The 25,124-nt window shown below is 44.4% G+C and overlaps 1 protein-coding gene across 1 annotated transcript; it reads left to right on the top strand.

Annotated features, from left to right (window-relative positions):
• Positions 1-8,938: 8,938 nt before the first annotated feature.
• On the top strand, positions 8,939-12,227 carry dlx2.S (distal-less homeobox 2 S homeolog). The gene is given in 3 exon segments (NM_001095731.1): positions 8,939-9,494; positions 10,012-10,196; positions 10,512-12,227. Coding segments are annotated over 3 exon segments (840 nt in total). The 5' UTR covers positions 8,939-9,172; the 3' UTR covers positions 10,845-12,227.
• Positions 12,228-25,124: the final 12,897 nt, after the last annotated feature.

Here is a 25,124-nt window from a genome sequence, read left to right as displayed (position 1 = left end):
TGGGGCAGATTTATTATGTGGTGTAAAAAAACAGAGCAATAATTTGCCACACATCACCGTGTAAAAAGAAGAAGAAGAAGGAGGCAAATAATTTGAAAACTATAAAACTATAAAAAATAAATAATGAAGATCAGTTGACAAGTTGCTTAGAATTGGCCATGCTATAATATACCAAATGTTACATTAAAGGCGGACCACCCCTTTAAATAGGTCAAAGCGGCTCTTCCTTTGTACTATTTCCCTTATATCTGCCTTTAGACTTCCTCCTTAACATTTTTGGGAAGTAACCAATGTCAAACCTTAGGGGTTTCTGCCATCTCTGTCCACATTCAGATTCTACACTTAACTATATACAGTTTTTATTTTACCTCCTTACAATGTCTTCTTTTTTGTTTATTTACCAAGAAGGATCATGGAACAAAGTGTAATAAATGGTGCATGCACTGTTTGTTTCCATCTGAAAAGGCATTTTGTCAGCAGTATATACAAAGCATACATTTATGCTTTATTGTGTTAGAGTGACAATACTCTGTATACAAACATGCCCTATATAACAATGCCAAAAGAAAGAACAGGGGAAATGTTTAGGAGGGAAACACATGAAAGAAGAAAATGATGTTGGTCACTCACTAATTATTGCCATTTACTGCAGCGAGTCTCTATGACATTTACTGCTGTGAGACCAGTGGTGGATTAAGGACATGTGAGGCCCCTAGGCTACACTTTCCACAAGGCCCCCTTCTAGGGCAGGGCTTTATATCGTCGCGGTACGCGCCACTTTTTTTTAAAGAAAACCGCCACCCGCCGTGTAAATTAACTCTCTGCAGAAATTATTTCACTGTCTGCAGGACCCTGGTGACCCTGGTGACCCTGATGAATTTTAAAAAAAAATTGACAATTTTTTTTAAAAAAACCCATGGGCCCCTACCACTAATGGGCCCCTAGGCTATAGCCTAGGGTAGCCTAGGCATTAATCTGCCCCTGTGTGAGACTCTATGCCATTTACTGCTGAGATTGTCTGTACCATTTACTGCTGTGAGTCTCCGTGCCATTTACAGCTGTGAGTCTCTGTGCCATGTACTGCCGTGAGTCTCTGTGCTGTTAACTGCTGTGGGTCATTGTGTCATTCAGTCCCGGCCAACCCGGCCAGGAGCCCTAGGTAGGCTGGCCAGTCATAACGCCCACAGGAGCGCATGCACGTGCGCGTAAAAAACAGCATGCATGTGCAAAAAAGACCGCATACGCACTACAGGGTAGGAGAAGCAGAGAAGGTGTGTGCCTGGCGCCCCACCAGCTTTGCACCCTAGGCAAAGGCCTACTCTGGCTACCCCTAGTTCCAGCCCTGGTGCCATTTACTGATGTGAGTCTCTGTGCCATTTACTGCTTTGGGTCTCTGTGCTGTTAACTGCTGTGGGTCATTGTGCCATTTAGTGCCAGGCCAACCCGGCCAGGAGCCCTTGGCAGCCTGGCCAGTCATAACGCCCCACAGGAGCGCATGCGCAAAAAACTATGGCGCGAAAGCAAACAGCACGTATGTGCAAATAAGACCGCGCATGCTCTATAGGGTAGGAGAAGCAGAGAGGGTGAGTGCCTGGCACCTCACCAGATTTGCTATTTTGTTGTGTACCGCTGTGCCCATGGGCATCTGCAAATAGGGGCAAGGGTGGGCACTTGTCCCCACCTGGAATTTGCCTTCAAACAGGACCAGCTTCCCTACTGGGTGGGCAAAATAAAATAATTTTAATTTAAAAGAATTACTGAGTGACACATGACTGTACTAGTACCAGGGAGTGAGAAAGTGCTGATTCATAGTGCACAATGATATCACTGGGTCTCCAGAAGTGTGGTAAAGTTTACCAAGCACTGTTCTCTTTTGAATAACTGTTGTGTTGTGAAGCTCTTCTTAGACTGTATGCCAATAACTACATCTGTGCCTCCTTTGCTGCTCTCCTTCATTTTGTTATATCAGAAATTGCACCCCTTCTGCTGATTTCCTGTTGCTTCCTGCCACCTCTTGTTCTTAGACTCTTTCTGCAAGTAAAGCAACCTCCATAATGGTTCAGCCATTTTCCCTCCCCCTTCTTCAAATATCTCACCCATGTCTCCTTCAGCTGGCATTCTCACCTAGCCGGACAAAAAGATTACATAAACAGCATTCATATATGTCCCTTACAACCAATGAAAAAATATACATGCAATGGACTAAAAGGGGAACAAGACACTTGGTGAAGGGGTTAATTAAAAGACTCATATTCATTTTATTTTTTGAGCCAAAAATCTGCAATTAACCAAAGCACATACCTCTCTTTGTTGTGATTCTTCTAGCCAAAATGCACATTAAGCATGCAGCAACTTTGTAATTGTAATATTTCCTAAACTGTACCTGATTTTACTGGCTTATGCTGGTTTATTGCAATGCTCATTACCAGTTCTTGTGCAAATGTTTACTGGCATGTTTGGAGTGAATGTATTGCTCAGAATCGTTATTGACCATAACTTTACTGTCATGCCTGGGGTTATTGCTCAATAACTCATTTGGTACAGTGATTTTTGCTGGGATGGTAATGCTTTCAATCTACTAGTTTTCTGCAGTTATCTCTCTGGCATATTTTGGGTTAATGTGTTTATTGTCCATTTTTGCAGTGATCTTACTATGTCTGGATGTAGTTAATGTTATCATAATGCATTTCTGCAGTGATCTTACAGGCATGTATGGGTAATTATAGCTAAAGGGAGTTGCACAGTGCATTTTTGCGGGGTCTCAGGCTTCATTTTCACCATAGGCCCCACAGCTCTGCTCGTCCATGTACATAGCAGGGGGCAGCAAAAGCTGTAAGGGGTGCTGGCAGTGATTGCACTTATGTGTTTGGCGGGCCCCTAGGGTTTCTGTATGGGACACGTGAGACCTTGTGCTAGAATATGGCTTTGCTTCAGTGTGGTGGACAGGCAAAATCTGCTTGTGTGTATGAGATATAATGAGTGAGTAAACAAGGGAGAGTTATGCTCACCACTAATTTGTAAAAACATTAAGCGGGGGTGCAATAAGGCTGTGACCACAAAATTCAGACAAATACAAGAGTCCTCTGCACTCCAACCATTAACAATATATTTAAGACATTTTGTGCCTTAAGCTACTAAAATGCTTTAAGCTCCCCATAGACGCAAAGATTTTTCTTGCCGAACGACCGATTTTAGAGAAGTCCGACCAATCCTTCAAAATTATCGTGAAGTTAGTGGGATTCGAACGATCGTACATCTTACGATTTTTCGGGCGGCATCTGTCAGAAAATTGATCGGCCAGGTTAAAAATCTTTGTCGGTCCCAGTGCAATCAGGCCCGGATTTGCGGCAAGGCCGCATAGGCCCGGGCCTAGGGCGGCAAAGAAATAGGGGCGGCATGCAGCCCAGCCGCCGTTCAAATGCACCAGCTGCGCCGGCGTTTTTTCGCCGGCGCGCTGGGAAGGCAGGCGCTAGGACCGCGCGGCCGCCTGGTCGGACCGCGCGGCCTAGGGGCGCCCAAAAGTGGAATCCGGCGCTGAGTGCAATCTATCTATGTTTGCAGGGTCAAGCAGGCAGCTCCCCTTTGTTTTCCTGACAAATTGGTCTTTTTAGTTGATGGACAATTCGTATGAACGTACGATCGTTTTGAGATAATCGTGGTCTCACGATGACGATCGGATCTTTTAAAAATCTTTACATCTATTTACCCTTTAAGCAAAACAGGGATTGTCTGTCCATATATTGCAATATATTTAATCTGGCCAACTACATCAAAGTCATCCCTGGTGTGGCTAGTCCGACACTCAACTTGCATCTGATTCATTAAAAATTCTACTGCAACTTACATGCTGCTTTCAAGGTTAAAACCCCCAAGCGTGTTTGCCCTTTTACCAGCCACCAGTGGGATCCCCAAGTTTTGGAGTTTTAACCTTGAAAGCAGCATGTAAGTTGCAGGTAAAACTTAGACCCTGTGTAAATATATAACGTTCCTTTAACTGTTCCTCCTAAACTACAGCTGTAGCAACTGCTTTAGTTTTGTCTCACATCTGGCTCTTTTTTTTTTGTATATCAATGCTCCTTCTCAGTCACACATGGAATAGAAAGCCAGAGCTGAGCACAGTGATGCTAGATGCCTCCCAACACACCAGGTCTGCATGGAATCTTCAGAAGGCTGTTCTTTTCTTTCCCATGTGGGAAGCTGAGCTGTGATTCAAATTTGGAACCTGCCATTGCTGGGTGGGGACAAACTTGTCCAATACACTTCTCCAGAACCAACACAGGACCATGTCTAAATACAGAACTTCCCTTGTCTTACAACACATTCAAATTAATTTCATAGAAATGTTTGTGTTTGTTTGTAATGACTCACTTTATTTCACCAAGTCTAATTAAATACATTATTAAAGCTTAAAAATACACCCACAACTCAATTAGCCAATGATCCTTTTTGTTGCTGTTTCTTCTGTAGTTTCTTAAACAACGCCCATGTAGGTTAACCCAGGATAGTCCCCAGCGGGCAATGCTTCCAGAAATGTTCCATCCTCAAAGCTTTGGTTGGCCTCTGCCATAAGGGGACAATGAGGCAATATCTCATATCCCCATATGAGCACCAGGGAATCTTTCAAGGGGTAGCTCACCTTCAAATCAATGTAGACATTGATACTCAGAGACAACTTGCAATCAATGTTCTTTTTTTTTGTTATTTGTCATTTTTCACTTATTTCACTTTTTATTCAATAGCTCTCCATTTTGGTATATCAACGGCTATCTGGTTGCTAGGGTCTTATTTACCCTAGCAACCATGCCGTGATTTGAATGAGAGACCGGAATATGAATAGACAAGGGTTTAATAGAAAAATAAACAACAGAAAGTATAAAAACAATAAAACTGTAGCCTCACAGAGCAATAGTTTTTGGATGCGGGGGTCAATGATACCTGTTTGAAAACTTGAAATAGGCAGAAAATGAAGGCAAATGATTTTTTAAAAAACTAAAAAATATATATCACGAAGACCAGATACAAAGTTGCAAGGAATAGGACATTCTATAACATACTAAAAGTTAACTTACAGGTGAACCAACCGTTAAAGACATTGGGCCTAATGTTCTAATAAGCTGTTTGGAATGGAAACTCCCTCAAATGCCCCAACTCTCATGGCTGCACACAAGAGAAGGTGAAGAGATTTCATTTCAAACACATCTATTCAGCTGACCAAGTACAGTGCTGAGTGGGAAGAGTAGTTGTGCCAATGGTGTTGTGGATAATATGGCTTTGCCCAAACCATTTACATACAATGCTCTTTCGTTTCTAGAAGTCTCTGGCAAACTGGGCCTAAATTCACTTCAAACAATTCAACTCAGTCTGGAAGGGCAGAGCCGGAAGCTTTTAATGGCCTGTATTAGGGATATGCAGACCAGCGGGTTTATCTGTTTATTGCACCCCGGAACTATGTGAATAGACCTACGGTGGGCAATGACACAGTATAAGCAGGCTCTTTAAATATATGAATTTCGCGCCTATGCTTGATGACGTCATACGTCGCCTGCGGCAAAAACCCAGAAGTGCCGATGCGCATGCGACACTAGGAACTGGTGCGTGCAGGGAAAAGAAGCTGCGGGCTTCCCCACCGCACCACCACTGGACCACCAGGAATTCCACCAGGTACCGTAACAATATTGCTAAAGTAATTATTCCACTTATTTAATTGATGCTTAGAAGTAAATAAAATAATGTGGAAAAAAGTAGCCACAAAAGAAATGATTAGTACAGGTATGGGATCCTTTATCTTGAAACCCATTATCCAGAAAGCTCCAAATAATCCATCTCACAGTTACTTATTCCACCCCAAAACTTTTTTCTCTTCCCTAACTGCATTCATGATCAGAGCAAATGTTGACAAGATATTCACAGTTCTGCCCTAAACCAGCTGTTTGAGGAAATTCTATTCTTGAGAGATTCCTGTCTGCAGTGCCATAAGCATCAAAGTCTTCAATCCTTTTTGATGGAAAGCAGTGGCACATTGGGATGAGTGGGTTCTCTCTGAGTTCACAATGGCACCCATTTGATTAAAGCCGTAACATCTGATTTCTATGGAAAATTGACCTGACAACCAGAAGGCACTCATTATAATTACGGTCATTGTCCAGTCTGTCAGTGCCTGGTCCTTAATGCTACTCATTTTGGGAGTTTTTCCACAAGAGAAAGGATCAGGGGGGCACAGGGGGGTATAGTTGTACCGGCTTGCTGATTTTTAAGCTTCATTTCCTATATTAGCCAGGCCCCCCTTGAGTTGCAAAGCCACCACCGAATAGAGCCATTAGCTGCTGCCGAATTGAATCGAACTCCTGGCCATCATTTTTTTTAATTATGAGGGACCCTGACCATCAATTTTTTAAAAAAAGCTTTTATGAGGGACCCTGGCTACCAATATTTGTAAAAAAAAACTTTTATGGGGGAACCTGGCCACCAATTATTTTTAACTTATTGGGGGACCTGGCCACCAATGGCTTTTTAATAACTTGTGGGGGAAGCTGAACACCAACAGATTTTAATAAATTGCTATGGGCAAGGCTGGGGCAAGGATGCAGCGGGCAGGCACCAGTTGTCATACAGACCCCATGATTTCTGATGCCAGCCCTGGAAAAGATAAATACTCTCAGACTAGAGACTGACATTTCAGTAAAACCTTATGGTTGCTGGTGTCACTAGAAGCCAAGCCTGAGATAGCAACAATCAGTAGGTTCTGGCAAATGCCAAAGAGGGGGCTATTTGGACCTCTTAATACTCAAAATTCCAGGACCTATTTTGAACGTCAGTCTGTAACTTAAACAACAAAAAGATGACATACTATACAGATGCAGTGCAACGTGGGCACATAATAGAGCTGCCAACAGGCTGCAATAGAAATAAAGCTAGATCTTGGCTGGTGCCATGTGAATACTCCCTGCCCAGACATGGAAGCCAATTTGACACAATCAGCTCTTTTGCATCACAACACTCCTGTACCAGCAAGTCATGTTCGTATGAATTCCATCAGACTCTAAGCACAAAATTATTTTGTGGCTTTTTAATTATTATTTTGGACACCCAGGAGCAAGGAGAGGCTGGCGCCTCGGCGAGATTAGAGCGTTTTATTAATTAAGGGTGATAGCGGTTTACACTTGGATCACCACTGGGTGGCAGGAGAGGGCAGTGTTGATGCCATAGTATAAGATTAAAAAGTCTCAGTCTGTATGAAAACAAGTCTGTCCTGAATCGTTGAGATTGTAGCGATGATGTCATTGTCAATAAAATCGAATATGTTTACAGTCCGGCAAAGTTTAAATATTTTTTTGCGATAAGACATAATTTTCTGAAAATATTGTTGTACTTTTTAACCCTTACTATCCACCTCCCACTCTGAGGGTGGTGTAAATGTTTCCCACCCCAAACTATTTCTGCAGAATGGTTGGAGCAGAGGAGTACCAGTAATGTCAGCAGACCCAGTGGCTGTTTCAGGGCCAATAAATGCAGACGGCGAGTAGGTTTTAGGGCCCTGGCTAATGCCCAAATCCAGTTTAAGTATCTGAATTCGTTCTTCACAAGAAATGGACAAAGGAAAAGAGCTGGGGCACAGCAACCAATTACTAGGCAGTTTATCATTACTAGTAGGATTGGGTGCCAGTAAGTAACCTGGCGCATTTCATACGCTAAATCTCTGTGCTGATGTTGCCCTTGCTGCATTCACTGCCTGGCCGAGATGCTTGATCGCTGAGGAAGCTGCTCTTTTACAGACAGGATTTGGGTTTTCTTTTACAGGATTTGGAGATTAAAAGGGATACAAAGAAACTCAATGGTAATGCATGTAATTTCTTCCCAGGTAGGAATGTCACTGGCAGCTCTCACCTGGGTGTGCAATATGAACTCACACACATAAACACTTATATCAACCACCTATACTGTAGCTACATCACCATTCAGAGGAGTGTGAATAAGTGCATGTTTTTATTAAATCGTACTGTTGTGTCTTTATCATTAGAAACACCGCAATGTGTGTATCCAGACTTACTTTTCCCTGTTTGACAAGACAGTTAGACACATACATATAGGAATATACACACAGTCATATACACACTGATCATGTGACACATACATATACAGACACACAGACACACACATAGATACACTCAGGGATACACACAGACACACACACACATAGATACACTCAGGGATACACACAGACACACACACATATAGATACACTCAGGGATACACACAGACACACACACATATAGATACACTCAGTGATACACACAGACACACACACATATAGATACACTCAGGGATACAGACAGACACACATAGATACACTCAGGTATACACACAGACACACACACATATAGATACACTCAGGGATACACATAGATAGATACACTCAGGGATACACACAGACACACACACATATAGATACACTCAGGGATACACACAGACACACACACATATAGATACACTCAGGTATACACACAGACACACACACATATAGATACACTCAGGGATACACACAGACACACATAGATAGATACACTCAGGTATACACACAGACACACACACATATAGATACACTCAGGGATACACACAGACAAACACAAATAGATACACTCAGGGATACACACAGACACAAATAGATACACTCAGGTATACACACAGACACACACACACACATAGATACGCTCAGGGATACACACAGACACACAGACAAACATATAGATACACTCAGGGAGGGATACACTCAGACACACGCAGGGGCAACACGTGGGCGGAGAAAGCAACAGTCCAGGGGTAGAGCGTAGACTTGAGGTTTTTCTCGGGATGTGATTGGTTGATGACGTCTGTGCGTGTCACGTGACGAGAGTTAAATGCCTGGCGCTGAAGCTGGGAACAGCAGACAATCTTCCGAATTCTCAGCGTGCGGTCGTGAGCGATTACTCCCCCCGAGCTTGTGTAGCGACCAAACCCACCAGCTGCGGAGAACATGCCTCCAGCGTCCTCCCACCGCCCGGCCTGTCGCTTCTGATCGCTGCTCCCTTGTCTCTTTGTTGTATTGAAACTGATTGCGTTATAGTTTTTTGGTGTCACCCCTGAGCCTGTTGCAGCCCCTTCAGTCTCAGCTGTGTCCCCCACAGCCCCTAACACTATGACCGGAGTGTTTGACAGCTTGGCAGCAGATATGCATTCCAACCACATGCCCTCCAGCAGTTACCACAGTCTGCATAAGTCGCAGGAATCCCCGACATTGCCGGTGTCGACTGCCACGGACAGCAGCTACTACACCAACCAACAGCAGCAGCATTGCGGGGCAGGCTCTCCTTATGGGCAGCTCGGATCCTATCAGTTCCCTGGTGCTACTATCAATGGGATTTCTTATTCGACCAAGTCGTACGATCTGTCATACAGTGGCTCTTACAGCTCCTATGGGCCCTATGGAACAAGTCCTTCCCCTCCACACAACGACCCGGGTGAGTACCTGCATCAGCGTATAACAGATCCGCAATTAGCCTTAGCTCACACTTTTCCTTCCTTTGTGCATTAGAGTTATAAGAGTGCAAGCTCTTGGGTACAAAAGGCTTCTAGCTGTCCAAACATGCGATTGTAAACTCTGTAGAAGACTAGGGGATTCTATTCAATTGCCATTCGATTGCAAGGTTTGCAAAGACTGCAAGATCTGGGGTGCAAGGGGATACTGGTACTGGTATTAGATTGCTAGCTCTGTGGGTGTAAGGAGGATCGATTGGCATTTTATAGCAAGCTCTGGGGAACAAGAAGGCCTTGTTTATTGGCATAAGATTGCAAGCTTTTCCTAAATACAAAAGATAAATTGTTTCTTTCTTGTGTGCCTCCTTTTTTGCCCATGTTATGCATTGTGGTCCATCACCCACTGCCAATTATTACTAACTGCCAGTGTGGTGCCCTGTGTGTCTCTGTCTGCCTATTGCTGGGCAACGCTCCAAATATTAACCTTCATTGTTTTTGCAGAGAAGGAAGAATGCGAGCCTGAGGTCAGGATGGTCAATGGGAAGCCAAAGAAAGTGCGCAAACCCCGGACCATCTATTCCAGTTTCCAGATGGCGGCCCTCCAGCGGCGATTCCAGAAAACCCAATACCTGGCACTACCAGAGAGAGCGGAACTGGCAGCCTCGCTAGGCCTGACCCAAACACAGGTGGGCACAACATGAACCCTATTGGCAGTTTCAATCAGGCAAATGGGGGTGGGGGGGGGGGAATTATGTAGTTCTTCGAGGTTTAGTACATGGTAAATATGTACATAGTAAATGGCGAGCAAGGAAGTCTAGTTTACTAACAGATCGAGGGTTTATATCGTGTACTTATATGTTTATTTAGAATCTGTACGACGTTTTGGCCTCATCACAGGATTTGGCAAATTGCTAATGGTTATCGATCCTATGTACTGGCTGCGCTACCAATGCTATTAGATGTTCCAATAGATTCACCTTCTGCTGATATTCCATTGGCAGGTAAAGATCTGGTTCCAGAACCGTCGCTCTAAATTCAAGAAGATGTGGAAGAACGGGGAGATGCCATCGGATCAGCTGCCTGTAGGGAGCGAATCTTCCCCCTGTAGCTCCCCTCCTGCCTCAACTGCCACCTGGGACTTCGGGCAGCACCAGCGGTTGCAGGGAGCAGCTTCTGGGTCTGTCCTTCAGAACTCCATTTCTGCCTCCAGCCCTTTTCTGGGCAACTATTCCTGGTATCAAACTTCCAATCCTGCCCCCCACCTCCAGTCCAACTCGTTACTGCAACAGCACCAGCTCCACCATCATCCAGTCTCTGCAGGGACTATCTACTAGAATTAATCTGCTCCCACCAACAGAAACTGCTACATTGGAAAAATTACCCCCAAAATTAGGACTGGTGGTCTTTCCGTGGCGTTGGGGAAACCTTCGTATCAGGAATCCCACTGGTGATCTGATGAATCCTTTGATCGAGCGAAACCCATGATCCATATGGAAGAATTTACTCCAATACTTTCTGGCAGAAAATTAAGGACGTTTTTCGTTTGAGATCTATTTATTTGGGAAGTAATGCGATAGGTCAGCGCTGGATATTTAATCACTGATATTAAATAATGATGTTTTACGGCAAGATTGCAAACAAAACAAAAAAACTATTTACATTTTTGGTGAAATTTAATGTTTTGGTGAAATGGAAATGTAATATTGCATACAGTCCTTAAAATATAATACACAGAAACAGTCTTATAGAAATTGGGCAAATAAGGGAAATTAATTATATCGCTGAAATAACACAACGAGAAATAACTTATACGAATTCTACAATAAATCGGGCGACGGAATTGCATGGAGGTGATCACAGAGAAATCCAGCATCAATGGAATCTACAGTTCAGTAAAGAACTAAATTCAATTTTAGTGAACAAGCCAATCACTAGGCAGTTGATAGAATGATAGAAGTATACGGATACTCGGATAGTAGTGGAAAACTGGAGAGAATTTTGGCTAAAAATTACACCCACATCTAATTATAACAAAATTCTAAACCACTGCAGAAAATCTGTATTTGTTTTACTCTAAGCAAAGCGACCGTTTCAACGGTTAGAATCCGTTTGAGGGGAGGAAATAATGTGCTGTGATTCCAAATAAAATCATTGGATTTGACCGGTTTCACAGATCCAGTAAATAATATATTTGTTTACCTTAGGAATCCTCAAATCGCCAGTGCAGTTTCATTTTTGTTGCTGTTTTCAAGGAATCGGTGCCTTTTCGAATGACCTCATTTTCGATGTTGACAAAAGATTTTTATATGTAGATATAAGAAAACACGTGTTTAAATTATCTTTTTTAATAAAAAAATAAATAATGCAGAATCCGTTCTGTCTGTTTGTAAATTATGTCGTTTATGTACAGTTTTGGGTCTGTTTGTATTGCTGAAAAAAACGATGACATTTAAAAAAAAAAATTGGACATTTTTTCCAATATTCTGTGAAAATTCCATATCTGAATTCTTTAGTTTTACATAAAATTACTGTACCAACCGCTTTTTGTGATTTTTTTTTCCAGGAATCAATTTCTTTTCATGCACGAATGCTGTTTGATTATTTATTTAGGATCTATGCCCCCATTTTGATGTCATAGTTGTTTCTTTTGGATATTTTTTTTTTTGTACATTTTTGTTCTAAAAAAAATAAATAAAAAAAAGTCTATTTATAATAAAATATTGTTCCAGATGCAAGCCTTCCTTCTGTTTATATTCTGTACGAAATTGTTTGTGATGAGAAATTCCCCAGAAAACTAAATGCAGGGCAGGATTTGGTAATTCTAATCGTTCAGACAATTTGAGAGAAACTGATTTGCGATCAGTAACGGCTGGCGCTGCTGCAGAAACTCTTGCAGTCAAAAAACATGAAACCCATGATGCAGAGTGGCAGAAAATGTGCAGCTGTATGGGGCTCTAGGGCACAAATGTATTTTTCTGATGATAGTCTTACGTCTATAACACATAATGCACCTGTGTGTTAAATGGGTTATGTAGAGTGTGATATTGTGAGACAATTTGCAATTGGTTTACACTTTATTTATTATGTGTGGTTTTTGAGATATTTAGCTTTTTATTTTGCAGTCTGCCAGTTCAGCAATCTGGTTGCATTGATTTGGATAAGAGATTGGAATATGAGCAGGAGAGGGCCTGAATAGAAAGAGGATTCATAAAAAGTAGCAATACAGCGCATTTGTTTTTAGATGAGGGTCAGCGACCCCCATTTGAAAGCTGGAAAGAGTCGGGAAGAAACAACACAAAATAAATAATGAAGACCAATTGAAAAGTTGCTTAGAATTAGCCATTCTATAACCTACCAAAAGTTAACTTAAAGGTGAACCACCCATTTGTTGCTACACACAGGTGTTACAAGGCCTCTCCACCCACAGCTTTTTTGCATAATAATAGAAAATGAACGTTCCAATAGATATGGTCCCATTAACGTGACACTCAGGGTTACACAGGCTCGCCTCTTGTTTTGTACAGCATTCTCTCCTGATGGAGTATGTGGCAATTGTTTACAGCCTTGATCTCTCCCAGCCACAAATTGTGCCCCGGAAGTGGGCGGAGCAGCTCGTGAATCAACCAGGACAGACCTTTGGGGGAGCAGACGGAGCCACGCCCATCCCGAGGGATTGGCGCCAGGGATGCTTGCGAGCCTAGGATTGTCTGCCTGTGATGCCACAGACACGCCCCCTCATCCGGAGAATTTGAAAGTGAGCCAGTCCTTCTGGCCGAGCTGCTCTCTCAGCGCCGGATGAGCCCATTGGTGACATGAGGGGGGAAGGTTGGATGTTTTTTCATACAGCTAAGAAGCATCTTAATTTTGCTCCACAGAAATTAGGCAGAATATATATATGTATATATATATATATATATATGGAATGTGGAAGTAAAGTTCAAATGACAACCAGAGCTGAGCACTTACTTATAATATATGTGTTAGTTATTCTTGCTGCATTTACTTACTTACTTTCTCTCATTATTAGGAATTTGAAAAGTGGCAGCCCTATGTGTTATGTGGGGCAAGCAGCTAATGTTACTAAATCTTCCATTACAGAGAAGAGCCAGAAGTTACTCAGCCTGCAGCAAAAGCCTACTGTACCATGGGCATGCACAACAACATGAATTAGGCTTTGAATGCAGGGGGGTAACTACAGAGGAAGCAGACCCTGTGGCTGCAGGGGGGGGGCAGGAGGTATAGAGGTGCCACAAGGCCCTAATTAATGAGCAATCTCAATATATTGGTGAAACAGGATAACCCTGGGTCTGGATATGTTGGGGGCCCTACATTTAATTTGCTGTGAGGCCCAGTACCAGCTAATTTCGCCACTGTTTGTATGAGTGTGAAGCAGGCCTGGATATACAAATCAGGCACCCCTAGGCCTACACCACTCCTCACACCTCCTTCCCAGTCCCCATCCTGTTTGCACGTGCACCCACATGTGCAGTTCTATATCATTGGATCAGAAGCACTGGGAATTGGGTTGCCAGAGATCTAAAGCTCTAGCAAATCTCTCACATGTCTCCAGTGCTCGGAACCCATCCAGATGTAGTTGGATGACATGTCGCCGCTGAAATTCTGCCAACCTAGACCCGGGCCTTTGTAGCCTTCCCACAAATCCAGGTTTGGTGTGAAGACTTCATATCTCCCTGCTACACCTGCTATCCCACAGTCCCTCAGCTACTATAGACACCATCTCTCCCTACAGACACTACCGAGAGACCATTATCCCCACTGCTACTATAGGCACCATCTCTCTCTACTATACCTGCTATTCCACAGCCACAGTCCCTTCCCAGTGACTATTATCCCACTGCTACTATAGCAGAATCTCTCTCTATTATAGCTGCAGTCCCACAGCCACAGTCCCTTCCCAGAGACTACTATTCCACTCCTACTCTAGCACCATCTCTCCATACTATACTTGCTATCCGACAGACACAGTCCCTTCCCAGAGACTATTATCCCACTGCTACTATAGCACCATGTCTCATTACTATACCTGCAATTCCTGCAATCCCACAGCCACAGTCCCTTCCCAGAGACTATTATCCCACTCCTATTCTAGCACCATCTCTCCATACTATACCTGCTATCCCACAGTCACAGTCCCTTTCCAGAGGCTATTATCCACTGTTACTATAGGGACCATATCTCCCTGCTACACCTGCTATCACACAGTCCGTCAGCTACTATATACACCATCTCTCTCTACAGACACTTCCTATAGACCATTATCCCCACTGCTACTATAGGCACCATCTCTCTCTACTATACCTGCTATTCCACAGCCACAGTCCCTTCCCAGAGACTATTATCCCACTGTTACTATAGCACCATCTCTCCCTACTATACCTGCTATCCCACAGCCACAGTCCCTTTCCAGAGACTATTATCCCACTGCTACTATAGCACAATCTCTCTCTACTATAGCTGCAATCCCACAGCCACAGTCCCTTCCCAGACACTATTATTCCACTCCTACTCTACCACCATCTCTCCATACTATACTTGCTATCCCACAGCCACAGTCCCTTCCCAGAGACTATTATCCCCACTGCTACTATAGGCACCATCTCTCCATACTGTACCTGCTATCCCAAAGTCACAGTCCCTTCCCAGAGACTATTATCCCACTCCTACTCTAGCACCATCTCTCCATACTATACCTGCTATCCCACAGTCACAGTCCCTTCCAAGAGGCTATTATCCCACTGCTACTATAGGCACCATATCTCCCTGCTACACCTGCTATCACACAGTCCGTCAGCTACTATATACACCATCTCTCCCCACAGACCCTTCCTATAGACCATTATCCCCACTGCCACTATAGGCACCATCTCTTTCTACTATACCTGTTATCCCACAGCCACAGTCCCTTCCCAGAGAATACTATCCCACTGCTACTATAGCACAATCTCTCTCTACTATACCTGCTATCCCACAGCCATAGTCCCTTCCCAGACACTATTATTCCACTCCTACTCTAGCACCATCTCTCCATATTATACCTGCTATCCCACAGCCACAGTCCCTTCCCAGAGACTATTATCCCACTGCTACTATAGGTAGCACCTCTCTACTATACCTAATATCCTACAGCCACAGTCCCTTCCCAGACACTATTATCTCAACAGCTATAGGCAAGTGGTATGAACACAGTTGGTATTTATCCTTGCTTTTAATAAGCCACAAAGCAGCACAGAAATATCTTCAGGCATCAGAGAGCTACTATAAGAGTATGTGGTTCTGCTGGGGAAACCCAGGCTCCCCCACTTACAGTTCTTTTGCCAGATCACATCCATTTATCTCTCTGAAGAACATGTATAAACAGATCATTACATTAAAGTTAAACGTCTTTACACACAGCACCTTGGAATACGCCACAGCTGAATTTGCTGCAGGTGCTGCTATACAATATTTATGTGTGTAGCATATTACTTGGGTGCTGAAAGATCTTTGGACAACACGTTCAGTATAAATATTTATTATTATAATCAGGAGCCTTTGATTTTTCTCTATCATACACGGGTGGTTGTTTATATAACGCAAGACAGTTCCCTGGAACGTACATTAGGAAGCACCAATCACAGGCATCGTTACCCTGTGGGATGACAGACAGACTCTTTAAATGTTGGAAGGAGTCACTATAAAATGACTCACCTCCATGCTAATAAGGCTGTTGGGAGAAGGGTGGTTGAGGGGGCCATTGGCAATGCTGGAAGAGAGGGGGGGGCTCACCCAGGGATGAAAATTACAAATTTGACCAACTTTTTGCCCTCCATCTCCACAACTCCCTACAAGCCCTCCAGTAACCTTCAGGTCATGAATGCAGCTGAAGAACAGGCTGATATTACAGGTATGGGATCCTTTAGCTAGAACCCCATTCTTCAGAAAGCTTTGGATTCCATAAAGTCAAATTTAAGCAAATAATTTGACATTTTAAAAGTTATTTCCTATTTCTCTCTACTAATAAAATAGTTCCTCGTACTTGAACCTAACTAAGCTACATAGCTAAATCTTATTGACCTGAGGTTCCTGCCAAGTATCCTATCACAATGGGCCTTCCAGAGCCTGGGACCAATTACCCATAGTGCAGCCAGAGCAAACCCATTTATAAAAAAAGAAAAGAAAAAAAAAGCGTTTGGGAGTCACATTGGGCAAAATGCAGCATAATGACTTGACCAGTCTTCTTTCAGTTGTTATATGATGTCAAATGCTGCACCCTCTGCTTCTAGAAGCCATACTTTCTCATGACTACTTGTGATGGCATTATGACATGATAGAAGGACTAAAGCCTATGACACATGGGGCTTTTTCTCCATTGGCTGTAATGCAAGTAGCAAATGCACCAGTGCACTGTATTACATGGAATCTGCATGTCATTAGCAGTGATTGGTGGATTTGGCCAGGAAACATGCATTTAAGAATAAAACAATGTACATATAGATACATACATTTGTCATCTTGAATATCAGCATATTCCTAGTCCTCAATATTTTACCCGAGGGTCACTTATCTGATATCCTGAGTGTGTGTTTATGGCCAGTAAAATAATCCAGTTAAATTCATAATAGGTGCCCCTTTTATATAAAAGCACCATATTATATTATAACGCTATTGGAAGTCACTATGCTCTTCCATTTGGTTGGAGGGGGTGGTTGCTAGTCTGTTCTAGGATAGCAGGGCTATTTCCAATTATATACATCTCCCATTAAGGGTGCAAATCTGGAGCTAGGTCTTTATCTAGGGTTTCAGAGGCTGCTACAATGTAGCACAGGATCACTGGGATATGAGAAAGCTGATATTGCAAACTGAATAACAATAAGAGACTCTTTAGGTGCAGCCTTGATAAATGCAATTCGCCTTTAGTATTGGCCAATCACTGACCGACCTAAAGGGTTAAGTGAGCAGGGATCGCAGGCCAGTAAGACAAGCAGCAGGGGTGGGGGTGCTGAGGATTCGTGGCAGACAAGATGATTAGAGTTCTAACCGGAGAGCCCCAGGCAGAGGATGTAAGGAGATGAAGGCACAGAACAGGCCTCAGCAGGAGCCAAGTGGCGACAATTTGGGATGAGCTGCGCTGGGTGGGCCGGGAGGGGCCGGGAGATGAGACAGAGAAGTCTAGGTGCGCCTATGGAAGATCTGCCTGGCGCCGTACAGTATAGTGTCTGCCTGCCTTCCAAGCGCTGCTTCGAATCCCCACGCGGCACAGATGGGAAGGAGCCAGGCTCCGGGCTGGGGTTGGCAATTGCTCTGATCCGAAGTGTCGGGCTCCCTGCAGTCTGTGCGCTGCTGCTTTAACTCTTCCGACAGCGCCGGGGGGGCCAAAGCGCTTGCTAACAACCAAGCCAGTGTCTGGGGGGACAGTGTGTATTTATCTGTATGTGTCTATAGCCAGGAGATGAACATCAAATCTGTCAGCTACTGCTACTCCTACTGTAGCCTGTATCTGTCGCTTGTGTGCTGGGGCTGCCCTACTGCTTCTCTGCCACAGGCTCAGCTAGAAAGACAGAGGTCACGATGGCTTCTCGCCATGCTGGCAGTTGGGGCGATCCTGCTGCTTATCTTAGGAAATAGGGCACCCCAGCTGCTGCACAACCTCATGGAAACCTGAGCTACAGTTTGAACCCCGCAATGTCTGTCTATTCACAGTGAGTGAGTGGAAGTCTTGCTTGGAACGAGGTTCTGCAGCAGCAGCCATATCTTAGAGGGGCGCAGGGGGTGATAGGGCTCCAATCACTTTGAAGACCCACTTTGAAAACCAACTCGTTTGAAACTTTGGGCCCGAAATGTTATCCTTATAGTCTTTATATAACCGTTTTGCTTAGGGTTTTCCAGGACATCCTAAACACATATAAGACATGTCTCCTAAACACATATTGAAAATGCTGAAAAGTCACTGTCCCATTTTCCCCTATTCCTAGAATCCACCCCAGCATTCGTAGTAGGGTCTGCTTCTTGTCTGGTTACACTTCTGGGTAGATTGTGATGTGACAGACAAATAGATCTCCAGTAGGGATGTAGCGAACGGCGGAAAAAATGTTCGCGAACATATTTGCGAACTTGCGTCAAAAATGCGAACGGTTCGCGAACGTCGCGAACCCCATAGACTTCAATGGGAAGGCGAATTTTAAAAGCTAGAAAAGACATTTCTGGCCAGAAAAATTATTTTAAAGTTGTTTAAAGGGTGCAACGACCTGGACAGTGGCATGCCAGAGGGGGATCAAGGGCAAAAATGTATCTGAAAAATACATTGTTGACACAGCGCTGCGTTTTGTGCTGTAAAGGGCAGAAATCACACTACGTCACTCAGGTGATGTTTCTGGACACGGAATGTGAAAAAGCTCACACAGCTAGGTGGCACTTGGTTAAAGACTGGGCAAACAATGCCTGCAAGGGCAACGTATACAGTAGTGGATACGGAATATATTATTGCTGCTGTAAAAACATCACTCAGGTGATGTTTACGGACACAGAATTATTATTGTTATTTAGACAGAATGTGAAAAAGCTCACACAGCTAGGTGGCACTTGCATACCTCCCAACTGTCCCTCTTTTGACCACTCAACCCCCTGTCCCTCTTTTGTACTGGAAAGTCCCTCTTTTCTCTGCACTGAACAGCCAGAAAAAAAAACAGTTTCTAACTTAATTAGCTTTTGGCAGAGAGCTCAGAACAGCTAACAGGTGCAAATAAGATACTTTGTAACAATTTTGACTCTGGTTGGTGCTGGTAGTGGTGAACTACTAGGAGGAGCAGCACACCAGTCCCACTCCCCAACACAGCTAGACTAATAGCACTGGGCTCTTACAGTAGCAAAGTAAAAAAAACAAAAAAGAAAATAAAAGCAGTCCTTACAAGGACTATTGGGTTACAGGCAGCAGTCAGCAGATGAGAGATCAGCAGCAGGACAGCTGCCCAAAGCAGCTACATACAGAGCACTGCAGTAGAAGGTAGATTACTAGCCAGCAAAGCTACCTAACCTAAAATGTCCATCAAATCCTTGCAGAGTTCTGTAAAGGGCAGAAATCACACTACATTTCTAAACTTGTGTAATAAACTGCTTTAAAACATCCGGCGTCTACATGCCAATCAAGTCGTGTAAAGGTTACAGCCTGTTCACAAGCAAAGACAAAACGCGGCGCTTACTGCAACGCAAAAAAACGCAAAGAGCTTTAATGAATGATACCGTCAAGTGAGCAAATAATAGTTTTTAATTACTAGTTGCTTGTCACCTCCAGGATGTTCGTCCTGTTGGTGGCAATATTTCTGTAGTGGTGTGTTTAGCAGTCACCATGCTTGTGCGCACGTGCACGGTCAGGCAGAGGTAATTCAATGTACAGTGAAGTGAACCAAAAAACACTGATTCTGCAGTGTGGGCCCAGTTTTGGTCTACTTTATTGATCACCTGCGGTGACCATAAAAGATGCGATTTTGCCACTGTTGCAGAACCCTGAAAAATTAGGCATGTGTACTTTCCTGAAAAATTATGTTTTTTTTGTCGCAGCCACTGAAGCACAGAGGCCAGAAAAAATATGCCATATAAATGCTGAAAATATGATTTTTTTTTGTCGCAGCCACTGAAGCACAGAGGCCAGAAAAAATATGCCATATGAATGCTAAAAATATAAAAAAATTTTGTCGCAGCCACTGAAGCACAGAGGCCAGAAAAAATATGCCATATAAATGCTGAAAATATTCATTTTTTTTGTCGCAGCCACTGAAGCACAGAGGCCAGAAAAAATATGCCATATAAATGCTGAAAATATGATTTTTTTTTTGTCGCAGCCACTGAAGCACAGAGGCCAGAAAAAATATGCCATATAAATGTTGAAAATATGAATTTTTTTGGTTGCAGCCACTGAAGCACAGAGGCCAGAAAAAATATGCCATATAAATGCTGAAAATATGAATTTTTTTTGTTGCAGCCACTGAAGCACAGAGGCCAGAAAAAATATGCCATATAAATGCTGAAAATATGAATTTTTTTGGTTGCAGCCACTGAAGCACAGAGGCCAGAAAAAATATGCCATATAAATGCTGAAAATATGATTTTTTTTTTGTCGCAGCCACTGAAGCACAGAGGCCAGAAAAAATATGCCATATAAATGCTGAAAATATGATTTTTTTTTGTCGCAGCCACTGAAGCACAGAGGCCAGAAAAAATATGCCATATAAATGCTGAAAATATGAATTTTTTTTTGTCGCAGCCACTGAAGCACAGAGGCCAGAAGAAATATGCCATATAAATGCTGAAAATATGATTTTTTTTTGTCGCAGCCACTGAAGCACAGAGGCCAGAAAAAATATGCCATATAAATGCTGAAAATATGAATTTTTTTGGTTGCAGCCACTGAAGCACAGAGGCCAGAAAAACTCAGGATTTACCTGTCCAAAAAGTTTTGATTAAAATGAAACCAGTAGGGTTTGCACCCTAGTTTGTAACGGTGGCGGAGGGAGGAGGACACTAAAGGACAGCTGTGTGTGGAGTCATGCGGCGTGCAGAGAAGGACAGCTGCATGGGGAGTCAGAACAAGTCTTCCGGCGTGCAGTAACCCTCCGAGATCCATGGCTCGTTCATTTTAATAAAGGTCAGGTAATCCACACTTTTGTGACCTAGGCGAGTTCTCTTCTCAGTTACAATCCCTCCTGATGCACTGAAGGTCCTTTCTGAGAGGACACTTGAGGCGGGGCAAGACAAGAGGTTCATGGCAAATTGTGACAGCTCTGGCCACAGATCAAGCCTGCGCACCCAGTAGTCCAGGGGTTCATCGCTCCTCAGAGTGTCGATATCTGCAGTTAATGCCAGGTAGTCCGCTACCTGCCGGTCGAGGCGTTCTTTGAGGGTGGATCCAGAAGGGTTCTGGCGCTGCCTTGGACTGAAAAACCTTTGCATGTCTGACGTTACAGAGTGGCCAAAGTGCATTGTCCTTGCAGGTGCGCTCGTGGCAGGATTACTGGCACCTCTGCCCCTGGAATGTTGATGAGTTCGTGAAGTGACATCACCCTTAAAAGCATTGTACAACATGTTTTGCAGGCTGGTTTGTAAATGCAGCATCCTTTCGGACTTGTGGTACGTTGGTAACATTTCTGCCACTTTATGCTTGTACCGAGGGTCTAGTAGCGTTGCGACCCAGTACAGGTCCTTCTCCTTAAGCCTCTTGATACGGGGGTCCTTCAACAGGCATGACAGCATGAAAGACCCCATTCTCACAAGGTTGGATGCAGAGGTATCCATCTCCGCTTCCTCGTTATCAAGGACTATATCATCCACGGTCTCCTCCCCCCAGCCACGTACAAGACCAGGGGTCCCCAAAAGGTCACCACAAGCCCCCTGGGAAGCCTGCTCCTGTTGGTCCTCCTCCTCCACAAAGCCACCTTCCTCCTCTGACTCCACTTCTGATACCTCTCCCTGCGTTGCAGCAGGTGCCTGGGCTCGTTCTGGTGATTCTGACCAGAAATCGTGCTCTTCCTGCTCCTCGTCACGCTGGTCTACAGCCTCATCTGTCACTTGTCGCACGGCACGCTCCAGGAAGAAAGCAAAGGGTATTAGGTCGCTGATGGTGCCTTCGGTGCGACTGACCATGTTTGTAACCTCTTCAAAAGGGCGCATGAGCCTGCAGGCATCGCGCATAAGCACCCAGTAACGGGGGAAAAAAATCCCCAGCTCTGCAGATCCAGTCCTACCACCCAGTTCAAACAGGTATTCATTGACGGCTCTTTGTTATTGCAGCAGACGTTCAAACATTAGGAGCGTTGAATTCCAGCGAGTCTGGCTGTCGCAAATTAAACGCCTGACTGGCATGTTGTACCGCTGCTGAATGTCAGCAAGGCGTGCCATGGCTGTGTAGGAACGTCTGAAATGGGCCAACACCTTCCTGGACTGCCTGAGAATGTCCTGGAATCCTGGGTACTTCGAGACAAAACGTTGGACTATTAAATTCAGAACATGTGCCATGCAGGGCACATGTGTTAAATTGCCCAGTCTCAGTGCTGCCAACAGATTGCTTCCGTTGTCACACACCACTTTTCCGATCTTCAGTTGGTGTGGGGTCAGCCACCGATCGGCCTGTGACTGCAGAGATGACAGGAGTACAGATCCGGTATGGTTTCTGCTTTCCAGGCACGTCATCCCCAAGACAGCATGACAACGGCGTACCTGGCACGTCGAATAGCCTAGGGGGAGCTGGGGGTGCACAGGTGTGGAGGAGGAGGACCCAGCAGCAGAGGAGGAGGAAGCAGAGGAAGAAGACGAGGTAGAGAGCGATGGAGGAGTAGAGGTGGTGGCAGAACCGCGTGCAATCCGTGGCGGGGACACCAACTCCACTGTTGTTGTTGAGCCACGCATTCCCTGCTTCCCAGCCATAAGCAAGTTCACCCAGTGGGCAGTGTAGGTGACATACCTGCCCTGACCATGCTTGGAGGACCATGCGTCAGTAGTCATATGGACCTTTGCCCCAACACTAAGTGACAGAGATGCGGTGACTTGGCTCTGCACATGGTGGTACAGGTGTGGTATTCCCTTCTTGGAAAAAAAATTGGGGCTGGGTACCTTCCACTGTGGTGTCCCAATTGCTACAAATTTGCGGAAGGCCTCAGAGTCCACCAGCTGGTATGGTAAAAGCTGGCGGGCTAAGAGTGCAGACAAGCCAGCTGTCAGACGCCGGGCAAGGGGGTGACTCGCAGACATTAGCTTCTTAAGCTCAAACATGGCCCTCACAGAAACCTGGCTGGGGGCAGATGACTGGGAACTGGTGGTCAAGGTGGAAGGCGGAGTGGAGGGTGGTTCAGATGGGTCAAGGACAGCAGAGGTAGCGCAGAAAGATGCTGGACCAGAAGGAGGGTGGCTTTTAGTTTGTCTGCTGCCTTTGAGGTGTTGCTCCCATAGTGCTTTGTGCTTGCCGTTCATGTGCCTTCGCATAGAAGTTGTACCTATGTGGGTGTTGGGCTTCCCAAGACTCAGTTTCTGACTGCACTCATTGCAAATTACAATGCTTTTGTCAGAGGCACACACATTAAAAAAATCCCACACTGCTGAGCTTTTTGAAGCTGGCAATCTGGCGGTAACAGTAGAAGTTGGCGGCAATGGCGGGTGCGTTGGCCGGCTGACCACAGGTGCCGATACATGTTGTTGCCCTACTGTTCCCTGCGAGCTGTCCTCCCTGCTTCTTCTAAGTCTTATTCTCCTCCTGCCTCTCTGACTCTCCGTCTCTCCATCTGAACTATCCTCCTCTTGCTCTCTTCTACTGGGCACCCACAAAACATCAATCTCCTCATCATCATTCTCCTCAGATGCCATCAATTTCTTCTAACAGCTCACAGAAGGAAGCAGCAGCGGGGACCTCCTCATCACTCATTATGTCCATCTCTGTTGTGTTGTCTGCCATAATTATATCTGGTGTAACGTCCTCATCTCCTTCATCTTCTTCTGCCAATAATGGTTGTGCATCACTCAGTTCAAGAAACTCATGTGTAAATAACTCCTCTGACTCCAGTGAAGAAGGGGCGCCGGTGGTGGAGGAAGTGTTACGTGGGGTGCCCATAGCAGAGGAGGATGAGGATGTTGTGGCAAAGTTAGAAACGGTAGAGGATGGGGTGTGCTGTGTAAGCCAGTCAACTACCTCTTCAGCATTTTGGGAGTTCAGGGTAATTGCCTTTGTAAAACTGGGCAATTTCCTAGGGCCACAGTATAGCATAGCAGCACGGCCCCTAGTGCCTCTGCGTGGCGGCCTGCCTTTGCCTGGCATTTTTTTTAAAACAACAACAACAACTCAGGTGGTGTTTCTGGAGACGGTATTATTATTGATATTTAGACAGAATGTGAACAAGCTCACACAGCTAGGTGGCAGTTGTTTGAAGAACACACTGGGCAAACAATGCCTGCAAGGTCAACGTATACACTACAGCAGTGGATACGGAATATATTATTGCTGCTTGGAAAACGTCACTCAGGTGGTGTTTCTGGAGACGGTATTATTATTGATATTTAGACAGAATGTGAACAAGCTCACACAGCTAGGTGGCAGTTGTTTGAAGAACACACTGGGCAAACAATGCCTGCAAGGTCAACGTATACACTACAGCAGTGGATACGGAATATATTATTGCTGCTTGAAAAACGTCACTCAGGTGGTGTTTCTGGAGACGGTATTATTATTGATATTTAGACAGAATGTGAAAAAGCTCACACAGCTAGGCGGCAGTTGTTTGAAGAACACACTGGGCAAACAATGCCTGCAAGGTCAACGTATACACTACAGCAGTGGATACGGAATATATTATTGCTGCTTGGAAAACGTCACTCAGGTGGTGTTTCTGGAGACGGTATTATTATTGATATTTAGACAGAATGTGAAAAAGCTCACACAGCTAGGCGGCAGTTGTTTGAAGAAACACTGGGCAAACAATGCCTGCAAGGTCAACGTATACACTACAGCAGTGGATACGGAATATATTATTGCTGCTTGGAAAACGTCACTCAGGTGGTGTTTCTGGAGACGGTATTATTATTGATATTTAGACAGAATGTGAACAAGCTCACACAGCTAGGTGGCAGTTGTTTGAAGA

The sequence above is a fragment of the Xenopus laevis genome, chromosome 9_10S, assembly GCF_017654675.1.
Source record: "Xenopus laevis strain J_2021 chromosome 9_10S, Xenopus_laevis_v10.1, whole genome shotgun sequence".
NCBI classification, from domain to species: Eukaryota; Metazoa; Chordata; class Amphibia; order Anura; family Pipidae; genus Xenopus; species Xenopus laevis.
This window is presented reverse-complemented; position numbering and strand designations above follow the sequence as displayed.